The sequence below is a fragment of the Tenebrio molitor genome, chromosome 8 (assembly GCF_963966145.1).
Source record: "Tenebrio molitor chromosome 8, icTenMoli1.1, whole genome shotgun sequence".
In the NCBI taxonomy this organism is placed as follows: Eukaryota; Metazoa; Arthropoda; class Insecta; order Coleoptera; family Tenebrionidae; genus Tenebrio; species Tenebrio molitor.
Window position 1 is genome coordinate 3,752,781 of NC_091053.1, and position 25,410 is coordinate 3,778,190.

General features: G+C 35.2%; 1 protein-coding gene across 9 annotated transcripts in view; it reads left to right on the forward strand.

Annotated features, from left to right (window-relative positions):
* The window catches only part of unc-13, a 307,874-nt gene that overhangs the window by 55,092 nt on the left and 227,372 nt on the right, over positions 1-25,410 (forward strand). For 4 of the 9 annotated variants that reach the window (XM_069056444.1, XM_069056445.1, XM_069056446.1 and 1 more), the window contains exon 1: positions 36-216. The exons of 1 other annotated variant lie outside the window; for it this stretch is intronic. In XM_069056444.1, the coding sequence (XP_068912545.1) occupies positions 192-216 (25 nt within the window). In that variant the 5' untranslated portion in view covers positions 36-191. Of the gene's footprint in view, positions 1-35; positions 217-25,410 lie in introns of those variants that run through there. 4 more of the 9 variants (XM_069056448.1, XM_069056449.1, XM_069056451.1 and 1 more) reach the window with 1 other exon arrangement.

The window sequence follows — 25,410 nt, forward strand, 5'->3', positions numbered from 1 at the left end:
ATCGCATGATGGCGGCAGTTACTCGCAGGCTATTGGCATGTGATGTGCTGTGTTATGAACGGTGCCGACGTCATGATCCGTCGCGTCCATGAAGAGGGGCCTCTGGGGCCCCTGTCGGTGACAGTGAGTGTCTGAGGTGAGAGGATACTCCAGTGCACTAAGCGCACCACCGAAGACCGCAACTTCACCGCATGATGTCGCTGCTGAGTGTCACAGGTTAGTTGAAGAGCTCGCTCTTGACCCGGTCGGGGCCCGGATGCTGCTTTCCCGCGCCCGGAGCCTTCCGGTGCGACGTGGTTTGACACACGTCGAAGAGGTTCCCCAACGATGATGATTCGATGGAGAAAAGGCGGTTTTAAAGGGGCGGTGCTGGGTCGGTCGTGGTGCCCTCGTGGAGGGTCTATTTTTAGGCGGTTTGCTGTTGTCGATCAGTTCATTAAATCTAATGCCAACGTGTTACACAGCACAAGTAATTAAACGGGGTTGGGGTCTGTCATGAGGAAACAATTCATGCTCTAGTACGGGGTGGTTCATTTGTCTTGAGAAAGTTTTTGGGTAGAATCGATCTATCTCCGCACCACGTGCTGGGTTTTACAAGCTAATCTATTTTTAGAAAGTCGCACAACTTTTTTCACTTTTTTAAATAGAACTAAAGATTTTGCTAATGTCTAGAGACTCCACTTTTAAAAGATATTTCTAGGATACCATTGTAGAAAAAAATTAAAAATCAAAATGTACATCTTGACGTTTAGACTCACTAACACTATTTTACATCGATAATGAATATCTAGAGAAGAAAGTGTTATTGTCCTTTTTCCAATAAAGAAATTCTCACTTTGAGAGCCTAAGAGGAAATAATTATATCTGTGTTATGGTGGATGCAAGAAAATTAGAAATAAAAATGGAATCAAAAGCGATAATGATTGTATTATTTCTTTCCAACCAATCAGACACCTGGTTTTCCTAACGGATCTGATTAATACGGTGTCCTACCGAAGATATCTAATCTTTACATTGATTTGGGGTGTTTCTGTAAAGATACAACACTTCCTTTTAAGCCGATACTGTTCTACAACGAAGGCATGTGAAGATTAAAATAAGAAGAATTGTTGAAAATAACTGCTTAATCTGGAAGAGATGATTGTACCAATTCAGGAAGCATTCAATATAAATTTTATCATATAGAAAGAGTGGTAGTGGTATCTCTGGCGACCAATTTTTGGAATAATGTGCTATAGAAGCACTTCTCACTTTTACCTCAATTTGAAGAGCGGAAATAAAAAGTGAGGTAGGAGGAGGTGAAATGTGATCAGATTAATTAGACATAATTGATCATCTGCCTGTTGCTTCATCGAAAATTTATTGGTCTTTGTGTTTTCTTCCTTTGCATTTGAGGTAGAATTGAAATGCAGAATGATGTTAGAAGCTTGATCTTTAAAATGCAGATTAGGAGACTAAAAGAAAGACTGAGAAAAACAGAACAAATTATGTGACATGGATTTTTTAAGAAAGCAGAAAATTTAGTTGTGTCTAAATGGATTTTCTCATTTTCCGTATTGCAAACTCTCTGAACATTCTAGTTTACAAATTTGGCAAAATCTATTTTTTTCTAATAGCTTTTTCTTGAAGAATCGGCTTTCGGAAATGCGTCTCCAAGAACCTATCCGAAAATTTCCAAGGCTGACGAATAGATTGCTCCCATTCTCTCAATTTTCCACATATTTTTTTCTTTTTGGTACGGCTGCAGGCACAGTTATTTATATTGATCAAGAAACGTATTTGTTTTTTCTTTTGAAATGCGCAGCAGAACTGCTGAAATCATAATCGTTTATGATCGAGTCAATTGTACTTTTATTTGCCTGAAAGATTTTGTATGTTAGTTTATCTAAATGTACGTGTGTTTATTTCTTGTTCGACTGTAATAATTACACAAGAGCTTTTTATGTGATAGTTTTCTGTTGTCAACGAAAGCTTGTTGCCTAGAAATTTGACAACAAAAACTGTCACGAAACAATCGTGAGACTGAAGCTCGAGGGCTTGTTAAAAGGATTAGAAAACACAACATATTTGTTTTATTTTACAATATCTATTTTATCAATATCACTCGTTGAAACAAATAGTGTAGCTGTAGTAAACAAGCAACAGGAAGAGAGATAGGATGGATGAAAGAGGTATGGAAGAGGAGGGAAAGGATAGAGAAGGAGAGGGGTGGGGAATAAAAGAAAATGTAGGTTAATTTAAAAAAGAAAAAAAGATTGATTTTGGAATTGTAAGTTTATTTAGAACTGTGTAAAGTATAGGAATCCTTTAAAGCCCGTAGGGTAAAATAAAGTAAAGTATAAGTAAAAAAAAAAAAAAAAAATAAGTAAACAAGCAACAGATATCGGATTGACGTTGAGGAGTCGATTGTGAACGCATCAGATGTTTAAATCTTATCTCAGTTTTTGCGTTGTTTGTGTTTTTACACGAGTGGTGCTTTCACAATCGATTCTTCAACGCCAATTTTGACCCGAAATTTCAATGAACACCCGATATATTTATCACTCTCAAAATGGAAGGTGCGTTTTTATTGATTGTTGTCACATTGCAATCACATTTCTTGCCTAGCAATAGGAATAAAATTACCAAGTTGGATTTGATAAAACTTAAAACTCAAGTTAATTTTTAGTCGAGTGCTTTGGCCATTTTAAAACTTGAACTACAACGTTTCCCTTTAACAGCCCGCGACAAAAAAAGCACCATCCACCTTGCCTTTCATCGCCTGAAAGCTTGCCGAAACGTCACCGGATAAAAAGTCGGGCTTATAAAATTACACACATAAACGCAACCCCCGATTTTTGCATCGCTCCGTTTGATGAACGTCTGGAATCTTGGTCGTCGAGGACACCCCCGACGACTTATCTCGACAATGCACAATCCAGCCCCGTTTAAAAATCGTCCTTATTTATGACCGTCGGGTGGAAGTGGAAATTGCAAGTGCGTAAATTTATAAACCCGAGGGTGGTAGTCCGCGCTTACATAAAGGTTTGCATAATTATCAAACCCCTAAATTCGTTCCACTAAGGACGAACCCTTGCAAATTATTTGTATCCTCGGAGGACTCCCTGCGAACTTAATTTAACCTAGGAAAATATAGATTCGGAGATGTCGTCTCGTGACCAACAGTTCAGGTGAAAACGGTGCTAATTCTCACCCCGTTGGTATTATTGACCTCCGATAGGGAGGGAGGAGTTAGTGCATTTGCCCGGGATGCGGCCGCAAGGATCGCTTCTGCATTACGGATTCTGGAACTGGGAAAAATAAAATTAATAGAGAGGAACAAACTGTTCAATACAAAGGGGTCGTGCGAGGAGTGGGAGATGAGGGAACTGTTATAACGGGCCTTCAAATAAATTTATATTTAGAGCGACCTATGGAAATTCAATTGTTTGCAACATTTTTCCAGCGTAGAAAATGACACAAGAAACGCCTGACATTTTAACGAAATAAAATTAGGTTAGAAAATATTTTTAATTTTTGTAGTGCATTTTCCCTAGTCTCCCTCCACGGAATATGACAATATGAAATTGGGAAAAAGCTTACTATGCAACTCCGGAGAATAATTGGTTACCTACAAAAATTACTTTACACTGTTAAAAGAATTAGAATGTCTCCTACGCCTACTCTAAATATATATTTATTTGAAGACCCGATATGTGCTCCAATGGTGATTCTCTTTAACTATTGTATCATAGTTATTGGTAGTAACTAGTTTTGAGTGTCGAGGTTCACTCTAATAATAGAGGAAATTTATTTATTGCAATATAGCACGCCGACAGGATATTATTTTCGTGATTTATAAATGAATAAAAATATATTTTCGTTTGTTTTATCGCCGCCATAGCTCCACTTTGCCCACAACTTATTAATTATCCAATTTAAATGTAAATAGTCACCAAGCCAGTTTAATTTGTGGTAGTTGCGGTTACCACAGACGGAAATACATTTTATTTCGATATATTCGACAGAGATGAAAATGTCCTGTTCGGCGACTTTATTATTCCACGTTATCACTTCAATATCACGTTTATTATTATAACGTATAAAGCATTTATTTATTATTAGGATTTAACAAATAATAATATCTGAATTAATTAACCTGGGGACTAAACCTCATCAAATAACTCGAATTTTGCAGGATCAAATAAATAGGTACATAACAACCAAAGAAATTCTGAATTTATTAATTTGCTCTTGATTTTGGGTCAGACCGAGTGAATTAATTAACCGGGTCCCAGTCGTTTTCAATGGGAGACAAATCCGGTATCGAGAAGGTTAGATTCGAACGTTGCTGGGGGGATATGTTCGTATTTTATTTAAATTTGATTATGTCAAAGTATTTGAGCTTTACTAATACAGAAGCGGGCTAAAAAATTGGTTTTCGAGATAATACAACTTCGGTAATTTACGATTGAAGATCTAAATATAGAAGGAAAATATGTAATGGAAGCGGAATGAATGGGTTCAGGTCTTTCAGAGTCGATAATTCGAAGCTGGATCAATGTCTGGTCGCAATAAAAGTCTTCGTGGGGGATAATTACTTCCCAGTGGTGGGTCCGTGACTAATACAGCGTAACGACCATGTCAAGTAATTGTCTTATCAGAAATGATAAATTGCTGTAAATGTCGAATGCGATCTGTATACCTAGTAATTATTAGCTTTTACCGAATTAACACCGTAACGCGACGTGTTTTTACTTGATTGCATCGATTTGATTTTTATTGGCGTCATTTCGAGCACTGAAAAACGGACAAAGAGCACGTGTGAAGACAGCTCTGAAAAATAACTAGGACAAAATCGGTGACTCGTATCCTTGATGTTAGATTTACTGCTGTTGGTGAAAAATGATTGGCGAACATGCGAATAGTTGCCTCTAGTTCTAGTTGCAAGAAATATATATAGGACAAGCCGAAAGTTTGAAAGCCTGTTGCTGACGTAACAATATGCTTGCGTAAAATGACATCTGTTCCAGACAAATCTCCGGCAATATCGGAACCAGGAACCAATAAGTCGAAGGCAAAAAACAAATACGAAAAATGAAGAAGATTTAAGAATGTCAACGGAGCCTATCTGTTCCAAAGAAGTGTGTTTACGAGAGACAACAAATTAGGCAAACAGAGCGGAAAATGGAAATATCGGAGAATGCGGATGAAAATTCCGTTGGAATTTTTTATTCAAAATTCGTTGTTTTTGCGACATTTTGTTTCATGCAAATGGTGTTGCGGAGCTGGGAGGAATGGAAAGATAAGGATTGTTTACACATATTGAATTGTTGTTGGTAGCGTAAAACATTCCAAGTGAATTTTGTTTTGTGATTCCAACAAAATCTGCAACGGTGCTGAGTGCATTAAGCCCCCTTTCACATACCACTGGTTGTCCACGCGAGGGCGCCACATGCTACCGATCGCTTTCGCCACCTCTTAAGAGGCATCGCATCCGTGACCCTCTTATAAAACACCCCTGCGATTATATTTTACGTTAATCACCACTTTAATATTAATAAATTCGTACCTGTACCTGGAGGAGGAATTGCGTTTCTTTCAGGGCATTTTGTTCGTTAAAAAGTTTCTGGAATTATACGTTAGAGTGGAAGTTTAACGATTGGCACGTTACTGCGAGAACGACTCGTTAATTTGCGTAAATATTGAATTTTGTTCGATTTCGTTCACTTGACAAATTGTCAGTGTGCGTGTGAACATCGTCGGAAACAAATTTGCAATCGACAGTCGATGGTTGTTTGTGTACCAATCATTTTTTATTCTCAGAGCTGTCAGGTTATGCAATGGTGATGGATGAGTTTATTTTGAATTTAAAGAATGAACGAGTGGTGAAATTAATTACCAATTTGCAGGAAGCATGTTGTTATTTGAAATTTTGAAATAACAAAGTCTTAAGTAGATCTTTTGTGTTATTATCGCTTTTGGTAATCATTTTCATTTATGGAAAACATGTGTAAATATGTACATGCAGAAAGAACATTTGACCGGCGCATCCACCATTGAGAAATCGATTCATTTTAAATCGTTTTTTCGCTTTTATTATTTCATTAACTGTAACTGTGGTATTTATAAAAATTAAAAAGATATCCTTCCTAAATCGAAACCTTCACATTTGGTATTTTATGAAATTGGTTATTGCCCCAGTAGACAGAGTGATCATCAAGAAAACAAATAAAGAGTGCTACCTCATCTTTTGTTTTATCGAAACGTCTGTCTTAACTTAATCGTGCACATATGTATACTTGCTATGCACAATCGTTTTATTGGTTGCCTACCTTTGAGAAAATCTATTATTAATTAATTGATTTAACCGTAAGCTTTGCCGAAATCGAAAAACTTTTATTTCAAGGTTGCTTTAAAACTGACGTTTGTTTGACATTTCAGCGAAAAACCTGCTTACCAGTGGCGTCGTGTTTGGCGATAAAGCTTGGTAAATTACCCATTCTTACGAATGTAAATTTTCTCCATTATCAGATAATTATAATAAAATGCACAATTGTCTAAAATTCATGAGGTATGATTTATTACAAAGTAGCGTTTGAGACCACAAATTGTCTACACCCATGCATGGAACGCTTATTTGCATAAAATCCGCTTCGATATGACCGATAATAATTTGCAGCGACTGCTTAGATTTTTATTAATTGATTAAAGGTGTAAAATAAATTAAAAGGATTAGTGAGCGATATCAAATAGGTATCCATGTATACATTACAGGGAGTAAAATTAAAAACATCAGTTTGACATTTCGTGAAAATGTGCTTGCTTGAAAAAAAAATCCAAAATGACATCTTTCATAATTTTGTGACAATTCTCTTTCTGTCGCTTATTTTTTGAGCAAATCACATTCCATTTCATATTTCTCTCTAGATTTATGCCGATCAAGCCCGCTGGAGGATATCTTTCGAAACAATTTCCTCAGAATCACTACCACAAACCATTATGGATAAAATTTTATAAAACTCAACATTGGTAACTGCAAGTGTGCTTACTTTAATGCTTTAATTTTTTTTTTCAAAAAAATATAGTAAGGTAGTCGAAAAAATTAAAATATACCTGTGGAGTAATGTGTCATTTCTTCTCTTGGGTGATAATTGTTTTTATTAACACTTGAAGTGTTGAAGATTTTTAAAAAATTTTGAATTATTATACCTATGTAAAATTAAACACGAATTAAGATACAATGACATTTTTTTACACAAATCTGTCCTGTGAATAAAAGAATTTATAAGATCGAGGTCGCTGAAATCACCTAATCGCTGGATTAAAAATTTAAACACAACTCAAATTCGAGTTCAAATACAATATTTAGGTTAAAGTTTGATTTGGTATCGAATTGCAAATATATAAGCGTGACAATAGTATATTATTATACGAGTTTTATAAGCGCTTGATTGTGACACGAGTTGGTTGGGGCACGACGAACGCAGTGAGGAGTCTTATAAAACGAGTGTAACATACTATTTTTTCTGCTTTGGTCGCATTAATTTGATAAATACTCAAAAATCAAATTATGAAATAATGTAGGGGCTTTTGTGTGGCATGAGTTACGGCATTTCTGTAAAATTTATGTCAAATTTCAAATGTTTTCATTGTTAACAGGAGCTCGCTAGAGATGACGGACGCCGCTGCCGGCCAGCGTGCTATTGCAGCAATACCAACGTAATTCGTATAAAAAAAAAACAAAAACAATTTCACAAAAAGTTCCTTTGTGACACTACTTTTAATTTCACAAAGACTCACTTATGATACCAAAGTAGAAAAATTTATTTTTCTAGTCATTTTTCACTATTATTCTACGTTGAGCCAAATAATTGTCCATTTCATTCTACGCATTCTGTTTTTACTAAATTTTATTTTTCAGTATGGATTAATTACGTGGGGTCTGCTATTAAGATAAATATTTTATTTCATGTGCCCTATCAGATAAAACGTATTAATCATCTCGCAATTTTAAGTCGTTCGTGACTGTTAGACTTTTTGCAGCACATTTAAAAATTACAATTTCACTAAATATGTATTAAACATATGTTAATAGGTCGATTAACATTCAGCGTCGTAGCTCCATCCAATTTTTGATTTTGTCGGAAGATTCTTTCCGACATTTGGTCAGATCGAAGCCGATACACGTGCACTAATCCGTTTACGTTTTTAATGAGCGAAATGCATTTCCCCATTGCACCCCTAACAAATACAATTACCTTGTGCCGTACTAGCCAGCGGTGGTGCACAGGGAACTGATTGCATCCCGAATATTAAATTACCGACGTATCATGTACCAGATTCGGAATGATTAAATAGGTTATAACAAAGCCAATATGTTCTCTTTAGCGATCGTGTCTAGTGGTGCAAATTGCAAGCAGTGAAGACGAGAGAATAAAGCGATGGCTTTGAAGTGGTGCTCCAGTCCTTCGGATTGTTCCTCTGGGGCTGGGAATTATCCCGAGATGAGATACCTGCGTAACGGATTGTTATTCTTAGCCGAGCGACTTTTGATTAATGTAAATAATGTTTTGTCGGTTGTTTGCAGGAAACGACTCGAACACAATACAAATATCTTTTTAAGCACGACTTTCCGTGCCGTTTCGCACTAAACCGATTACATTAACCCCACCGCGAGGGGGTTTTCATAATCGAAATGCGACCGATCGATTCGGTCCGGCGTGACAGAGTAAACACATGAAAAATTTTTATTCACTCCTAATGAGCTGATCGATAAGGGAACGGTCTTGTTTTTCTTTTTTCCATTTCAACGTATTGTGAAGCAATCCGCCGGTCTAATTGCGTGGCATTGATTATGTACATGGCAAACTTTATTTTTTTTATGTTTATTGCACGGTAGAATTGGTCCTGAAAAATATTTAAAAAACGACGACTTCAAAGGAGCTCTCTGCAACGAGAATTTTCAAATTATCAGAAGTAATTTGTCAGGACATTATTTTGTGAGAGGTTGACAGCACGTTTCGCTTGTAAAATGTGTGTTGGGAGGAAAAGTTTATACAATTTACAATGAATTTATAACCAGTTAATATAGTTGCTGGGACAGTGATTATAAATATCTAGGCATATTGTGAGAAATCTATAGCTATTTATTATATAAGTGTCTTATAAGGCAAATAAGTCACGTGTGTAATACATAGTTTTATCTAACACCTCCTTCTGTAACAGTTCTTAAAACATCATCAAAACTCAAAAATGTATTTTATCTTTTAATATAAATATTAACGTAAGCCTCAACAAATGATTTCATCTGAGATTCCTGTTTCATATAATTCGAATTTTATGTATTACATTTTTTGATGTTCAATAAACTGTTCAATTCTCTCTAAACTGTTTAATTATAAAAACAGTTTCATTATGAGTTCATTAGTCCACTAGTGTTTTATAGACCTCATAATATAATCAAAATCGGCATTATTATGACTTCATAATAAACAGGTGTTGGATGAACGAATATTCTTGATATTCTGGATACTTTCTCGTTTGTTTCAAGCAATTTCATTTTTGTCTAGACATAATAAAAATTAATGTTTTAATAAATCAATTAATCAACGAATAATGTATAAACAAAATGGTGCCATAAAAATATATATCACTTTAACGGATTTATTAGGGAACCTAACACATTTCCAGAGTTTTTGGCCCATGGTATAACATATCTGAAACCAAAAGATTCCGATACTAAAAATCCATCAAAATATAGGCCAATCACATGTCTGCCTACAATTTATAAAATTATGACATCTTGCATTAAAGTAATAATTTACGACCATTGTCAAAAATTAAATATACTTAATGAAGAACAAAAAGGTTGTGTTAAGGAGTGTTTTGGTTGCAAAGAACAACTTATAATAGATACGGTAATAATGGAACAAGCTAGAAAAAATAATAGAAATATTTATACCGCATTCATAGACTACAAAAAAGCCTATGATTCAGTACCACATTCATGGTTAATTAAAATTCTTAAAATTTATAAAATTAATTTGGATTTGATTAACTTTTTATCACATGTAATGACATTTTGGAGAACTACTTTAAATTTATCAATAAACAATACTAAATTAAAATCCGAGCCTATTCAAATTAAACGGGGAATTTATCAAGGAGATTCTTTAAGTCCTTTATGGTTTTGTCTAGCCATTAATCCTTTGACAAATCTATTAAATAGCACTGGATACGGTTTTAATATTAGACATAATAATACCACACTATCAAAATTAAATCACCTTCTTTATATGGATGACATAAAACTTTATGCATCTAAAAAGAATCACATTTTATCTTTATTAACAATAACTGAAAATTTCACAAATGATATTAGCATGAGTTTTGGTATTGATAAGTGTAAAACGCAATCAATATGTCGCGGTCATTACGAAAATTTAGAATATATAACTAAAGAAGGAGAAATAATTAAAAATTTAAATAAAGGAGAATTTTATAAATATTTAGGTATTAATCAATCAAATCATATTCAACATTCAATTATAAAAGAAAATTTAGAAAAACAATTTTATTTAAGAATTAAATCTATTTTAAAATCAAAATTAAACGGTAATAATTTAATTAAAGCAGTTAATACATATGCTGTTCCATTGTTGACCTATTCTTTTGGTATTATAAAATGGTCCAAAACTAATTTACAGAATATAAATATTCAAACTAGAGTTCTCTTTACAAAATTTTGTAAACATCACCCCAAATCTGCTATTGAAAGATTTAATTTACCACGCGAAAATGGTGGCAGGGGTTTTTCAAATGTAGAAATTCTACAACATAATCAAATTGCTTCACTAAAAAATTATTTTCTTAATAGAGCTAGTGATAACACTTTTTTTAATGCTTTGGTTTCAGCGGATAAAGGCTACACACCTTTAAATTTAAGTGATAATATAATTTCAGATATTGTTGAGCCAAATATACCTGACACTATAGCAAATATAAAACAAAAGTCTTTACATGGGAGATATTTTAAAGAGCTAGAACAGCCAGAAATTAATATTCAAGCTTCTCATGCATGGCTTAAAAAATCAAATATTCATCCTGAGACTGAGGGTTTTATATTTGCAATACAAGATCGTGTTATAAATACAAGAAATTATAAAAAACACATATGCGGTTTACAATCGATCATTGATAAATGTAGGATTTGCGGAACTGAAGGGGAAACCATTGAACACATCATTTCTTCTTGCACCGTTTTGGCTCAAAGCGAATATAAAAAACGTCATGATATATTCGCAAAAATTATACACATGAATTTAGCAGTTAAATTCAATTTATTAAAGGATACACAACCACATTACATTTATAAACCAGAAAGTTGTTTAGAAAATGACAATTACAAATTATATTTTGATCGGACAGTTTTAACTGACATTCACATTCAGCATAACAGACCAGACATTATTATTTTAAATAAACAACAAAAGCAAGCATATCTTTTAGATATAGCTGTTCCAAATTCACACAATATAACACAGACATATAATACAAAAATTAATAAATATTTAGAACTCTCCGTTGCTATGAGAAATCTTTGGTGTTTAGAAAAAATTTCGATTTTACCATTTATAATTTCAGCAACAGGAATAGTACCCCAATCTCTTTTTAAAAATTTAAAAATTTTGGACTTAGAGAACACATTGGTGGTTGAAATTCAAAAAGGTATATTATTATACTCATGTCACATCGTGAGGAAATTCCTTAACATTGACACAGAACATAAAACACAAAAAAGTCAAAATGCGGAGGCGAGACGCCGGTAATTATGTTGATAAGCACTGCACTATTACTTGATAGTATTATCCGTAATAGTGTATGTACTCCGGCAAAATTGCCGTGCCGCCGGGTGGAGGTGGGATAGGAGTATATAAAAACGTTGAAATGTTTAATATTTTATGGACCACTATTAAATAATATACATTTTTTTATTAATATGTAATAATGTTTGGTAATAATAATTTGGTTCCCATTAATAATGACATTAAATTGGCATTTTATTTTTTTAGTCAATCAATGTAATCAACTATATTCTCACTATATAAATACAGCAGAGTTCATTTTAGTACGCTCTGTACTCATTAGGAGGATTACAGCACTTGTGTAGAAAAGTCGTAGGACTTGTGACGCAAACTTAATCCTTGTAAGTAATAGTCAGCATTACACACATTACACAAGTTGCATATATTATTTTATTTTTACGTTGTAGCTTCTGTCTCGTTCTCGCTTATGATATAGTATAAAGAGGATTAAGGAAAATAATGATATCCGTAGCAAATACTGACTATTGTTTGTAGTGAATGAGCATTGGAAAAGACGTTTAAACGAAAAAACCCACATATTTCCACATAACACTTTTCTTGACAACATTTGACAGTGTAAAATCCGGTATTTCGGAGTCGTTCGGACTCGGAAGGCGCCCACTCCCTAAGCTGGGGCTTTATCGGTGACTCCGCTTGCGTAAATTCCACCGTTTTCGCGATATTTTCTCCTTTTTTCTTAACACGAAATCAGCGAAGCACATGTCAACTTTTTATTGGTTTACTTTCCACGATTGGACGGAGAATTGTCGGTGGCGGCGTCGAACAACGTCCACACAACACCGGCCAAACGTCAGGCAAACTGCTACAAAACAAGAAAAACGAGTTAACACGCTCGTCATTTAATTTGACTCAGACTATACATGTTCGGTGCGTGACCGTTTAAAATCTCGTGCGTGATTTCAGCTCATTCGTTTAGAACTTGTAAGGACTTCCACAAAAAAAAACGAAAAGAAAAAGAACCAGCGGAAGCTCGATAAAAGATTGAGAGTCCGATGCAGGATCGGGTTGCAACGAATTTGTTTACGAAATTGATGGCGGTATCGATTTTTGTCGACAATTTCTCTCTTATTACGTTGTTATCTAATTCGATAACGCTGTCGCTCATTAATAACGGCGGCGGCGGTGGGTGTCACGTGACAGGTGATATGGTCCTTCGTACCGGATGGGATTTATGGCGTGTAGCGTGGCCGCACTTTCGGTTATAAAACTGTTGATGTTTAGAACTGCTACTTTTTGCAACGGTCTGAAACTTTATTTATCGATCGTTTCCGGCTCGAGCTTTTGTCCCCGTACTTTTAACATTATAAAAATAGAAACATGAATTCGTGGCTTTCGAGTTTCTCCTTTCTCGTCCATTAATATTCCATGGAAATGCTCCTTTGCCGCCCTACAACGGCTGATACCAACCACCTTTGACTAGCGTATCGCTGATTAATCGAAACGTCGAGCATAATAACAAGTGTTCAGGTATTTCCGGTGGCAAATATGGCGGCAGTGGAACGAGAATTAAATCGTGCACAGATGACGAAGCGCTTTCCTGCAGTGGAAATGAGGAATCGGCTGAACGTTTTGGGTTGGAAATGGTAAAAAAAGTGAGGTGCTGGGACAATGCAAAACGAAAGTTGGTTCGCAGGTTAATCGGTGCAAGAGTTAAAACAAATGGAAACTACACCTCTCAATAACATATTGGATTTTTGGTGAATTGTACTAATTTTAAAGATCTCGTCACAATTTTAGAAATACAGGGTGTAATCGAAATACACGGAATAATTTTAACCACGAGCTACTGGCTTCATGTAGAACTCAGAAAAAATATTTAAAAAATTCTTTGTCAAAACATAAATTGACATTTAATTTTTGAGGTACAATTTGTTATACTCGTAGTTGCTTTTAGTCTTCTACGTTGTCCCACAACCTCGAAGGTAAATTAAATTTTTTTAAATATTTTTTCCGAGTTCTAACATGAAGCCAGTAGCTCGTGGTTAAAATTATTCCGTGTATTTCGATTACACCTGTATGTAATTCTCTTAGTGTCAAATTATGTATGACAAATATTCAAATCCTGAATTAAAGTAATATGAACTAATCTATGAAACAAAGTTTGTTCTTTCGGATGACTTGACTGTACACTTATTTTTTCAGGAAAGTATGACAAGCATTTATCTGATTCTGAGGAACTAAAAAATGTAATTTTACTTTAGCTTGTTTCATTATATGTAGTTATAATTCACAGAAAAATCGATTTAATAAAAAGCAATGCGTCAAATCTTCGTTGTGGATATGTTTCATCAATTGAAAGTCATCGGCACAGTAAGCTTAAAAGATTGTCCTTGAATTGATTTGATAAGTTGAATGTGCGTACTATAAACCGGAAACCAGACCACATACTTTAATCTAGTTCCGATTAAAAACAGCACAAGGACATGCGGGGGCTGAAAAGTAAGCCTAGAGCATTTCTAGATGTATTAATTAATTTTCTTTTTTTTAATATTGTACTTCAACATTAATGCAGCATTTAGAAAGATCACAAAGCCTTTGCAATTCTTCGCAAAAAACAATCGGAAGGTTTATTTAAAAAATGATTATCAACAGCAAATTTCGCATTCTGCTGAAAATATTCTACCCCATAGCTAACTTTTTAAATATTTTAATCGAAAGATCTCACTAACAGCTTGCTCAGGACTGCATGATGGATGATCAGTTGTTCCAAATGCTGCTTTCCGCACACCATACTTTGCAACATCAATATTACATAGCAGCAAAATTTCTCTTTTCTTTTATGTATTTCTGCTTACAGCTTGCATTTTTCATTTTTTTGACGTTTTTTGCGTCATAACAGTGAAACCAAATTTCATTCATTGTAACTGTTCAGGCTTGTTGCATTTTGAGAAACAAGTCCTTGAGAATTATTCGGCTTTGTAAGACGACCACCAACTAGGGCGCTTCGTTCAAAATTTAACGCCAGTTGTGTTAGTGGCGGTTAGTTTAGATAAGTTTCTCCGTGTAAATAATTCACTCAGTCATATTCAGCAGTCAGCACGTAGAATCTGTATTCACATTCAAACTTCTGTTCAAAATATTGGAGGCGCAAAAGATAAATCCGGTTCAGATTCAAAATCAGTCAAAATAACTTTTTTTTTTGGTCCTTCGAGCCGGATAACCCAGTATAAATACGAGTGCTCGTCTTTAATTCTTTTTGCCTCATTTAAACCGCAACACAGTTTTTGATTGTAAAGTAGGGAAGACATTCATCTACTTGTGTTGTCAATAAGCCTTCAGAATTTCCCTCTGCTTTCAAAAACACTTAATCTTTCTAACTTAACTATTTATTAGTACCCCTTCGTACTTTGAATGACAAGAATAATAAAGGTGTTTTTTTGAAAAACAAGACTTATTTCATGTATGAATCTTTGGTGCAACCTACATAACAGTTGCAGAACCTGAAAAGTTTTGTCATTATAAAGTTTGCCGTTGTTCAATCAATAATCTTCAGGAGCTGAGACTAGGCCACGGTAAAGACTACGAATCGATTATATTTGTCACACATTAAGCAGGCTCGTTTAAAAATAAATAAATTTAAAGAGGGAATTTAAAATCTAGAAAATAATGGAACTAAATGAACTGCATTCTTCTATCGTGTGTTCATTTAAATTTCCGGTCAAAGTTGGCGTTGAAGAGTCGATTGTGAACGCACCACTGATTACTTTATGTACTTTGACTGATTACAGAACACAGATCAGTTAATTAAATCTAACCTCACTTTTTGCATTATTTGCGTTTTTACTCTGCAGACTGACGAGTGGTGCGTTCACAATCGACTCTTCAACGCCAACTTTGACCGGAAATTTAAATGAACACCCGATAGAACCACCATGTAAACAACAAAAAAATTTCAATTGAAAAAAAAAGAAAAATCGTTCAGGTGTAGACTTTTCGTAAAACAGAAAATTCCATTTGAACGAGTCGCGAATAGTATCCTACTTGTTGGATGTTAAGGTTTGATTGAGATCGCGTGTTTTACAGTGCATTTTGCCGTGTAGTAAAACCCGGCGTAGACAAGCCAAATCGCCGAGCAACATAATTAAACCCCGATTTACACGTGTATTGAAAAGGCAATAAAGAGGATTTTATTTAATGTGCTTGTGCGGTTTATCTTCAGGCACACAATAACACCGAAATCGTTAAATTAGCATCTGAAACATGTTCGTGTACGGCGGACAAACATGAGGGTGCAGCACCGAAGGTAGAAACACGAAGGTCGTACCAATTTTCCCTTATTTCCGTAACTGTCGTCGGTGTGACGCTGAACGGCGGTGCACTTTATTAATTTCAATCCTGGCTTAGATGCGAATAAGTTGGGATTTCTTTAACGGAGGAAAATTAAGTTTTGCTGCAATCACTAAACGGCTTTTAACGCGGGGTTAATGTTAATTTATTAATCTGAAGTGCGGCGAGTCGGAGCCGAGCCTGATGGGTGTAAGGACTAAGGAGTCTTCGGGATATTCTTTTAATTCCGGGGATTTGATGCACTTGTAGGGTTTAAGTACGTTTTGAAGTTGGTTTCGAGTTGGGGTGATTAGGAAGTTTCGCTCGAATAAAATCTATTTGGGGGATGAATTTTTATTATATAGTTGGACCTTAGTTCTTTGTAAGGGTGCAACATTACAATCGAGGAACACTTGATTGGTCACAAAATACACATAAGAACGATTCGAATAGGTTCGCCAATCGCTTTTATATTGAATTCTTTTTATCTCCCAAGAGGTTCACACCCCTAATGATTTTCATTTCATGCTCTACTTCATGCAACGCTATTGCTAGCGGTTAAACATGTTTACCGTAAAGTGAAATCTTGTTGGCAAGACTTTTAGAGAAATTGTTCAAAGGTGTTTTTATCGTGCAAAAATCTGACGTGTAAAGAGGAATAAAAAATTAATACTTTCATTGTTATTATCTACACGTGAATAGAATTGGATGCTGCTAACGGGCACCATAAGAAAGAAGAATGATCGCCCCAGCTATATTTTTATACACTCTTGTAATAATTTTCACAATTCTCTCGAGTATCCAACAACGAACCATAAATTTCTCACTTACGTTTCGTTTTATTAAATGCGAGGAGGGTTTGGTGAAAAGGGTCAGGAAAGAATTGATGATTTAACATCATCGGTCTTGAACATTTGCGGTTCGGAAGGAAGTGACGTCGATTTTGTTGGAAATTATGAGTGGAGCATTTCACAACAATGGAACCTGACCGAATCGGAAAACAAAGTTTTAGATTAGATATCACGTTATCGTTTCTATATCCGAAGAAATTAGAGATGTGCACGTCTGTCCTCATTAGACGGAAATGGCATTCACTCCCATTGATTTTGTTATGAAAGCAAACTCGTGTAAAGTACAGTAACCGAACACTATTCATACAAGGAGAGAATTGGAAGGATGTTCACGTCAAGGCGATAACATCTCCCGCGAGCTCCATCGACCGGTTAGGAGTCATCGTTGCCGGCATTCAACCAGTTTAAAACTGTGACCGACGAGAATTTGAAGTGACCGTTGCAGCGACTTGGTTCTTAAATTGAAAAAATTGAAACAGAAAGTTGTTGACAAATGTCGAGACTGAAGATGAAACTCTTTTTTTCAAGTTTTATATTAAAAAGTTTTGAGAGGAAACTTTATTATGATGATCATGTGAACTACTCTTCATCTAGAATATTCACTTGAGTCAAGGAGGTGGATATGGTACGATGAGAAGAAGTTACAATATTTGTTGATGCTCAAGTTTTTTTTGTCACGGTGGAACAAATTATTTTGGTTATGCTTTTGACACCTGATCTTGATATGGAAAGCAGAGGTAACATTGCTGAGCTAGATCAATTCTATTTGATTTTTTAGAAAAGAAACAATGAATGTCAATGAAAAGTCTTTATATCGTTGACATTTTAATGGTTTCGTCAATGAATTCCCGGGAGAGTGTTGTTGATATTATCTTTCTGAGGTGCTTCTAAAATAAATTTTCAATGGCTAAACCATGCATTTTGTCTGTTATATGTCAATGGAATATCAATGCAAAAGTGTGCTATGTGTACCTCAGGCGCCTTAAAAGGGTTTTAATGTCTGGAATAAATGAAATTACAATATGTCGGGTCCAGGCAGGTGTGTTCTGTGATGATTTCATCCTCCAGGTTCACAAAATGGGCTTTTTCGATAAGCAGTGAATTATAATTTCCAATTTTGAGAGGCACGGGTTCAAATTCATTTTTTTCCTACACTAGATATGAGATTCTAGATTTGTAGGTTATAGATTAATAGATTCTAGATTGCTAGGTTGTAGATTAATAGATTCTGGATTGCTAGATTCCAGATTGCCAGGTGTTAGATTGCTAGATTCTGTATTGTTACATTTTACATACTAGATTGCTAGATTGTAGATTAATACATTCTAGATTGATAATTTCCAGATTGCCGGGCGTTAGATTCTATATTGATACATTTTATGTTCTAGATTGCTAGACTGTAAATGTTCGGTGCTCATATAAATTTCTCGTTAAAGTTGGCGTCGAAGAGTCGATTGTGAACGCACCACCCGTCAGTCTGCAAATGAAAAACACAACCAACGCCAAAAGTGAAGTTAGATTTAAACAGCTGATCCGTGATCCGTAATCCGTGGCCTGTTCACAATCGACCATTCAACGCCAACTTTGACGGAAAATTTAAATGAACACCTGGTAGATTCTAAATTGCAAAATTCTAGATTGTTAGATTCTAGATTGCTAGATTCGAGATTGCGTGGATTTAAGTGGATTAATGTATGTGCGAAGGATCCACTGTAACTACTGTATTTTATAACGGGTGACTATTAAAATTTTCACTTAGGGTTGGCTATGGAACATTCTTTGTTTTCCGTTGCACCTTAGACACTGACAAGTTTGACATTATAGTTAACATTATAGGTTATGTTTCAATTGAACTGACTGACATTTGTCGTTCGTTCTTACGTGTGTCTAAAGTAACAGAAAAAGTAAAAACTCGTTCAAAGCCAACTCCAAGTGAAAATTTTAATAGTCACCCGTTATTTAGATGCATATATCCAGGTTTCATCATGTCTTTGTCATGTTGTAGCCTGATTTAGAAAACATCTGAAATTCAAACGGTCAGATATCTGGAAATAGATGTACTGACACTATGTAATCCTGTAATCACTTTCAATTTTGTCATTTGAAACTGATATTGTGAGAATTAATCTCTGTTTATTCTGTAAGGGACTGAATTAACCATTACAAAATATGGTAATGATCCATTAACTAGATCAGCTTAGAACAGTTATCAAATATGAATGGAACAATTTGCTTGAATAAAACATTGATCATTTCTTTCCTCACGCTTACACTTTGGGCTTCGTTGTTTTATCATTTTATTTACCTCAAATGTACACTTAGGAAAAACATTAAACAAAAGGGAAAATCCTTAATGGATATTGTACTTTTTCCTGCTTTTGCTACATTAGTATTGTTAACCATATGTTTCAAAAAAATGTGTAATCAAGAGCGGCTGTGAAAAACAAAATATGTATTTGAAAACGCGTGGGTTAACTTCAAAAATCCAGTCGTAATATCATTATTACGATAGTTGTCATGAACGAAGATTAAAAATAAAATGCATTCAGGTAGTTTTGGCATAGTGGAGGTCATGGAAGTAAATCTGTCTATTGTATTAGGTTACGTTTTTCTAAGTTTGAGGTTATAAACAGCGTCCAATGCCTAGTGCATAGTCAGTTTTACTAGTGCAATAGAAGAATACTCATCGCGGGAAATTCAGCAACATGTTATTGTTCATTTTGGTAGGTCCGCATGTCAGGCACTTTAGTGGCGGAAATCAAACAGTGTGTCCAACGTTAAAAAAATAAATCATGACCTGCCATTATGCCAAAACAGCGTGAACGGTGTTTAATTTTGGTTTTTGAAGGGTTCCTGTATGAATGAGTCACCAACCTCTGAGAGCCCCGCCGCGCCGGCACCCCCGTAAATACGGTTTGCGTTCAAAGCAATGTTATGTGAGTTTTGGTCTTTTTAGTCTTTAGTCCAAATCTGAAACTCGTTCGTCCAAATGAGCTGCTAACTCTGGTTAAATGTACTTTTTTTGTACATTTTTAATTGCCATCGTGTTAACGAAGTAATCATTAATGACGAGGGGTCTAGTTAACATGAACATATTCAAATATTTGCATTATCTATTATTAATTTAATAAACTGTCGTCAATCAACTTGGTTTGTTAATTTGCTCTTTAAGATGGAAGAAGGAAAATTGCGTCCCTCGAGAAAAATTAATATTTTTCCGCAATTTTTTACCATTAAATTGTCAACCGGCTCGATTATACATAATGCGGAGTAAATTCGGAATTTTGCCGCTCCTCATAATTGGGATTAATGTTAAGAATATTAAAAAGATATCTCCTGGGTTAAATAAGTTTAAATATTAGGTGAATTCCAGTCGGGGAACAAACGTCGTTTTGTAAATTCATCAGGCGCGAAACATTAATCTTTATTTTAACTGTCATGCAAACAGACCAATTTAACGTGTTTAAAATTCCTTTTTTTGGATCATCTCGTAAAACAATTTCGGTACCAGGGACGGAGTTGCATGGACGGAGTTGGGCAGATGTACTGATATTTCACGTCGAACCATGGGACAATTAATTTCATGGAAGTGTGGTTTTAATTATGTTCGAAATTCAATTTTCCGTTAAGTGCTTAACAAAACTGGCAATTAAGGGCAAAAAACAAATATCTCCAGTCTCGAGGGTGAATTTACTGATCCGGAAAACCGTGCAGAAGCGGTCGGTGTCGGACTAGAACCTCGTCAATTTTTTAATAGCAATTTCCAGCTCCGATATTTCAATACAGCCGCCGGAAGCACCAGACCAGGAGGGCGTCTTTATCATGCACTATTTACAAAAAAGGTTCGAATAGTTAATTCTCGAAGAACACTTTTCCCGGATTATAAAAGGGGTGAAGTCCCTTTTCTCCCGAGCTCGGATCAACGGACCGATGAAAAAGGATGCCATCGATCCAACCAGGTACAACCTTCGTCTCTCAGTTTCTCACGTGTTTCCAGAACAACTCGTAAAACGAAACAAGAATAATTTCAGTTTTTGAACAAATTAGCGATAATTGATGAAAATGGCTTTAACGGCAAAAAATTCACTCCCCGATCTATTCTATAACGAAAGCTCGCAAGAAAGCCACTTGAAATATCGACTACAATTTAAAGTTTTCTAATAGAATTTCGTCTCGGTCCTTTTGTTCGCGAGGATTGTTTCAGCTTTTTTGCTCTTTCACGTTTTCAACACCTAGCGCTTTCGACGGAATTAATTTCGTTGTTTTTAATAGAGTTGGTAGCGTGCGAAGTTGCACCATCTTGCATGTGAATAGTATCATGAGAGGACGTAACAAACGGAATATTTTTATCTGGAGGAGCTGATCCATTAAGAATGTACGGGGCAAAATGCTTTTATCTTCTTTTGTACTCTCTTATCCATCCAGGTGAGATCTCGTCTCACTCTCTATGTGCAAAAGTGTACTCGTCCGGATGGTAATTAATATTTTCGGTAGTTTTTTTAAAAGAGAAGAACAATTGTCTTGATTGTTTACCTTACAGGTTGGGTTTTCAACCAAAGGTCCATTAAAGCTCGAAGATTAGTGAGCAAAGAAAGATCGTTCCGGTAAAGACTTTTCTCCCGGAAAAGGATCGAGCCGAAACCCTAAAAGCTCCCGTGTATAAATTTAATATTAGTTTATCCCGTATGATCCATCAGGTTCGTTTTCGAGTGCGCCACACCTGCTGAACAAAACCTCGCAAATGTTGGAATCGCGGGGGTCTTAATTAATTAGCAAGTAAATAAGTTCATTTTGTGCCCCGAGCCACTTCAAACAGATACACCATTAATTTAGCAACGGATTAATCTGGTTGGCGCCTAAAAAATTCGATCCAAGCCCGACTAGACCGTGGTTTACGAGACGCAAAGCTAATCCTTCGTCCTCTGTCAGAGATATAGGATTACAGTTTGACATTTTGTCGCGAAATCTCCACTATTTCAAACCTAAGCTCATTTACCCATTTACAAACTGGGTGTAATCGCCGGTCCTAATCTCTGTTTCTTAATTAATTCGCGTGGGCGAATTGGGGCTAACACCTCTTCCGATTCTTTCGCCTCCGAGATCCCATTCGGTCGGTTTTGAAAAGGAGAGCGCCCCAACCAAATTTCCTGTTTCTTGTGTCGGTAAACATAAAGAGGCTGGTCCACGTGACCGGCTTCTATCATCCCTTGAACGTGTAAATCCTCTGGATTTTTATTGTTGTATTTACGCCATATTTCAGCATCGTAAAATCCCGAAAGATATAAATTCGAAATTAAACTGTAAATGAGGGCGTTAAAATGCCGGGGCGGATTGTTAGGGCGAGCCTTTCGAAAAATTTCCCAAGTAAATAGGCCGGAAGGGCTCCGGTGTGTATGTTTTAACGATAAAACGGGTTATATTTGATAAAATCCCGTGATTCTGGTTGATTGAATTGGCAACCGGTTCACCCGGAATCGCTGAAAGCTATTCCCGGTTTACGATGGGCTTATTCCAAGTGCGGGATTAGCTGCAACTAGTACAGGTTCGTTGTTGGGAGTGATTGTCGGGAATGATTTTGTTTACTCGGTTCACCCGGGAATTGTTGTGCTGGTCACGACTACAAACGGGAATTTATTTGCAGCACAAAAATCAAACAGAAAAATGCTTTCGCTTTCTGAAATCAAACTGATAACTCGGTATCTAATCTACAGTTTGTTTCCTGCTGCTGTTGCGTTCTATTATGGATTGTTTGTGTTGTTGTGGGTTGACCGCGATAACATTACATCAAAATAAATTTTTTATAATCGTCAATGTTTTATTGATTTACACTTTTGCGAATTTTGCAAAATGTTATAGAGAAAGGTTTCATAAATTGGCGAGTTCTTCCACTGGTTAAAATTAACACACGTATTTCAGATGCACCCTGTATATAATTTCATAGTGCTTGCAGGTGTGACTTTAATTAATTCAATATATACCATCAAATAATATAGGAATTAAAATTTTAATACCTAGTTAGTAGCATATTATTAACGAGCATTTAATAGAGGATAATAGCCATTACTCGCGAGTAAAATACGGTACTTTTACTAAGAATCATCATTTTAGAGTATCAGAATTGGATTTTTAGTTCTTTGTAACGAAAAACCTACACTAACAAAATCATTATAAAAATAAAATTGTCTGAACAGTTTTCCTACAGTATTGTTAATTATGTAGGTAGGCAATTTCACAACAATTGCATAATTATGCAAGTAGATGTAAGAATTATCTGAACCACATCAGAAGGACTTTAATTCCGTGTTGGTGGTTGTCTAAACTTTTGTTTTCGTTTTCTTTCATTGTTGTTAAAATACATGAACATGTTTCTTAATCCAAGTAGTTTTCCTGATAGGTATGAAAAAAATCGAATGGTCGTCAGTGTTGAAATTCTCCCGTTTCGCTTAGGCTAAAAATGAATCACGTTCCTTTGAGCTCGTCGTCTTGTTGACAAGAAGGATTCTTATTCTAAATCTGGCATCCATTCTGGGGAATTACTAGCACTTCTTGTATTTGAAGTTTCAATGCTACTCTCACTATGTATTGAACTTTCTCAAATGTGAATGAAAATAAATAGATTCATGAATAAATATAATAGAGGCGACGTCTCTATTCAAATATTCAACATTTGGTTCTTCTTCACCAGCGTCTTCTGTAGAATTTCATTGTATCCAACATAATGTTATAATTTATCTAAAAACTCATTTTCAAATAATCCACGAGCCGAAAACTTCACGTATCGATATAATTATGTTCTTCATTTATTCCTTCAATTGATTCCGTTGTTATTTATACAGACGCCTCCATTACCTATGTTGCATTTGAAAAGACTTAAATACAATGTGATCAAAAAGAAAACCAATCAGAGCAGGCGTTGCAAATTATCGGTCATGTCGTAGCGGAATCCCATGCAAATTAACGTTCAATGCATGGGCGTAGACAATTTGTGGTTCCAAACGCTACTTTATCATACCTCATGAATTTTAGACGTTGGAATTATAATTGTCCATTTTATTATCATTATCTGGCAATGGAGAACATTTATAAAATAAACAAGAGCAACATTTTACATTCGTAATTTACCAGCGACGCCACTGGTAAGCAGATTTTTCGGTAAAATGTCAAAGAAACGTCAGTTTTAAAGCAACCGTGTTGATGTTAACCTTGAAAAAAGTTTTCGATTTCGGAAAAAGTTTACGAACGTTTCCTGTACAAGAGTAAAAATGGTAAAATGAGTTTTACTATTGAAGATAAAGCATTAATTATTAATAACTAATGAATTAATAATAGATTTTTCGAGAGGTAGGCAACCAATAAAAAGACTGTATATAGCAAGTGTGTATACATACAGTGTGTCCAAAAAGTGTGGAAACCCAAATGAAAACGTAACCCATAATTTTTGAAAAAAATCTAAAGACAGGTCAATTAGTGTTTTAAAAAAGATTTCTGCTGATATTTTTGGTCTTTTCGATGACCTTTAAAAAGTTATTATTTTATAAAAAATAATTAGGTTTTTTCAGGAAATTTCTTATGTAAATTGAAAATTTTTTTGACCGTCGGGTAAACAATTAAAATATCTATTAAAAACGGTAGTAAAAATGCGACATTGCCATTTAAAAAAAGCTCTGATAACATCATAACTCTTTCAAGGTCATCAAAAACTTTTTGAAAACACTAGTTCACCTGTTTTCGCGTTTTTCTCGAAAATCATCCGTTTCTATTTTATTGGGGTGTTTCCAGACTTTTTGGACACACTGTATGTGTACGATAAGCTAAGACAGACGTTTCAATAAAACAAAAGATGAGGTAACACTCTTGATTTGTTTTCTTGTTGATCAGTTGATCACTCTGTCCAAAGAAATTGTAGAATTTCGTTTTTTCTAGTTTCCGTTAGACAAACCTTTTTGCAGCTAGTGATAATTTGCGATAACTTTTTATTCAACTTATTTTATGATCAAGTCACCAGGTAAATCGATTTAATGAAAAATTTCAAAACAGTGAATTAAGTAGAATGGATCCCGGCGGTGTGTTTTTTCTTATTGAATCAGACTGAAAGAAAACAAGTAATTTTGTGAATTCTTTATCCTTTTCACCTTTTTAAATAAAGAAAGATTTATTGTTCAATATTAGTTTTCTCACTACAATCACGAAAATTAATGGAAGACCATAATAGTAACAGTGCCGTTGTTTTCTATTTGTGTCGACCATTAATAATATCTTTTCGCAGTTTGTGATGTCTGCAGACATTGATCAACCTCATCAACTTGACACCGTGACAACTAAAGGTTCTTTTTTTGTCAGAACTGACTTCTATAGAAGTGATTTCTCTTATTTGGCGACAGCCTTTACTCGAGAACTGGTGTACAATTATTTAATTGACTATTGAT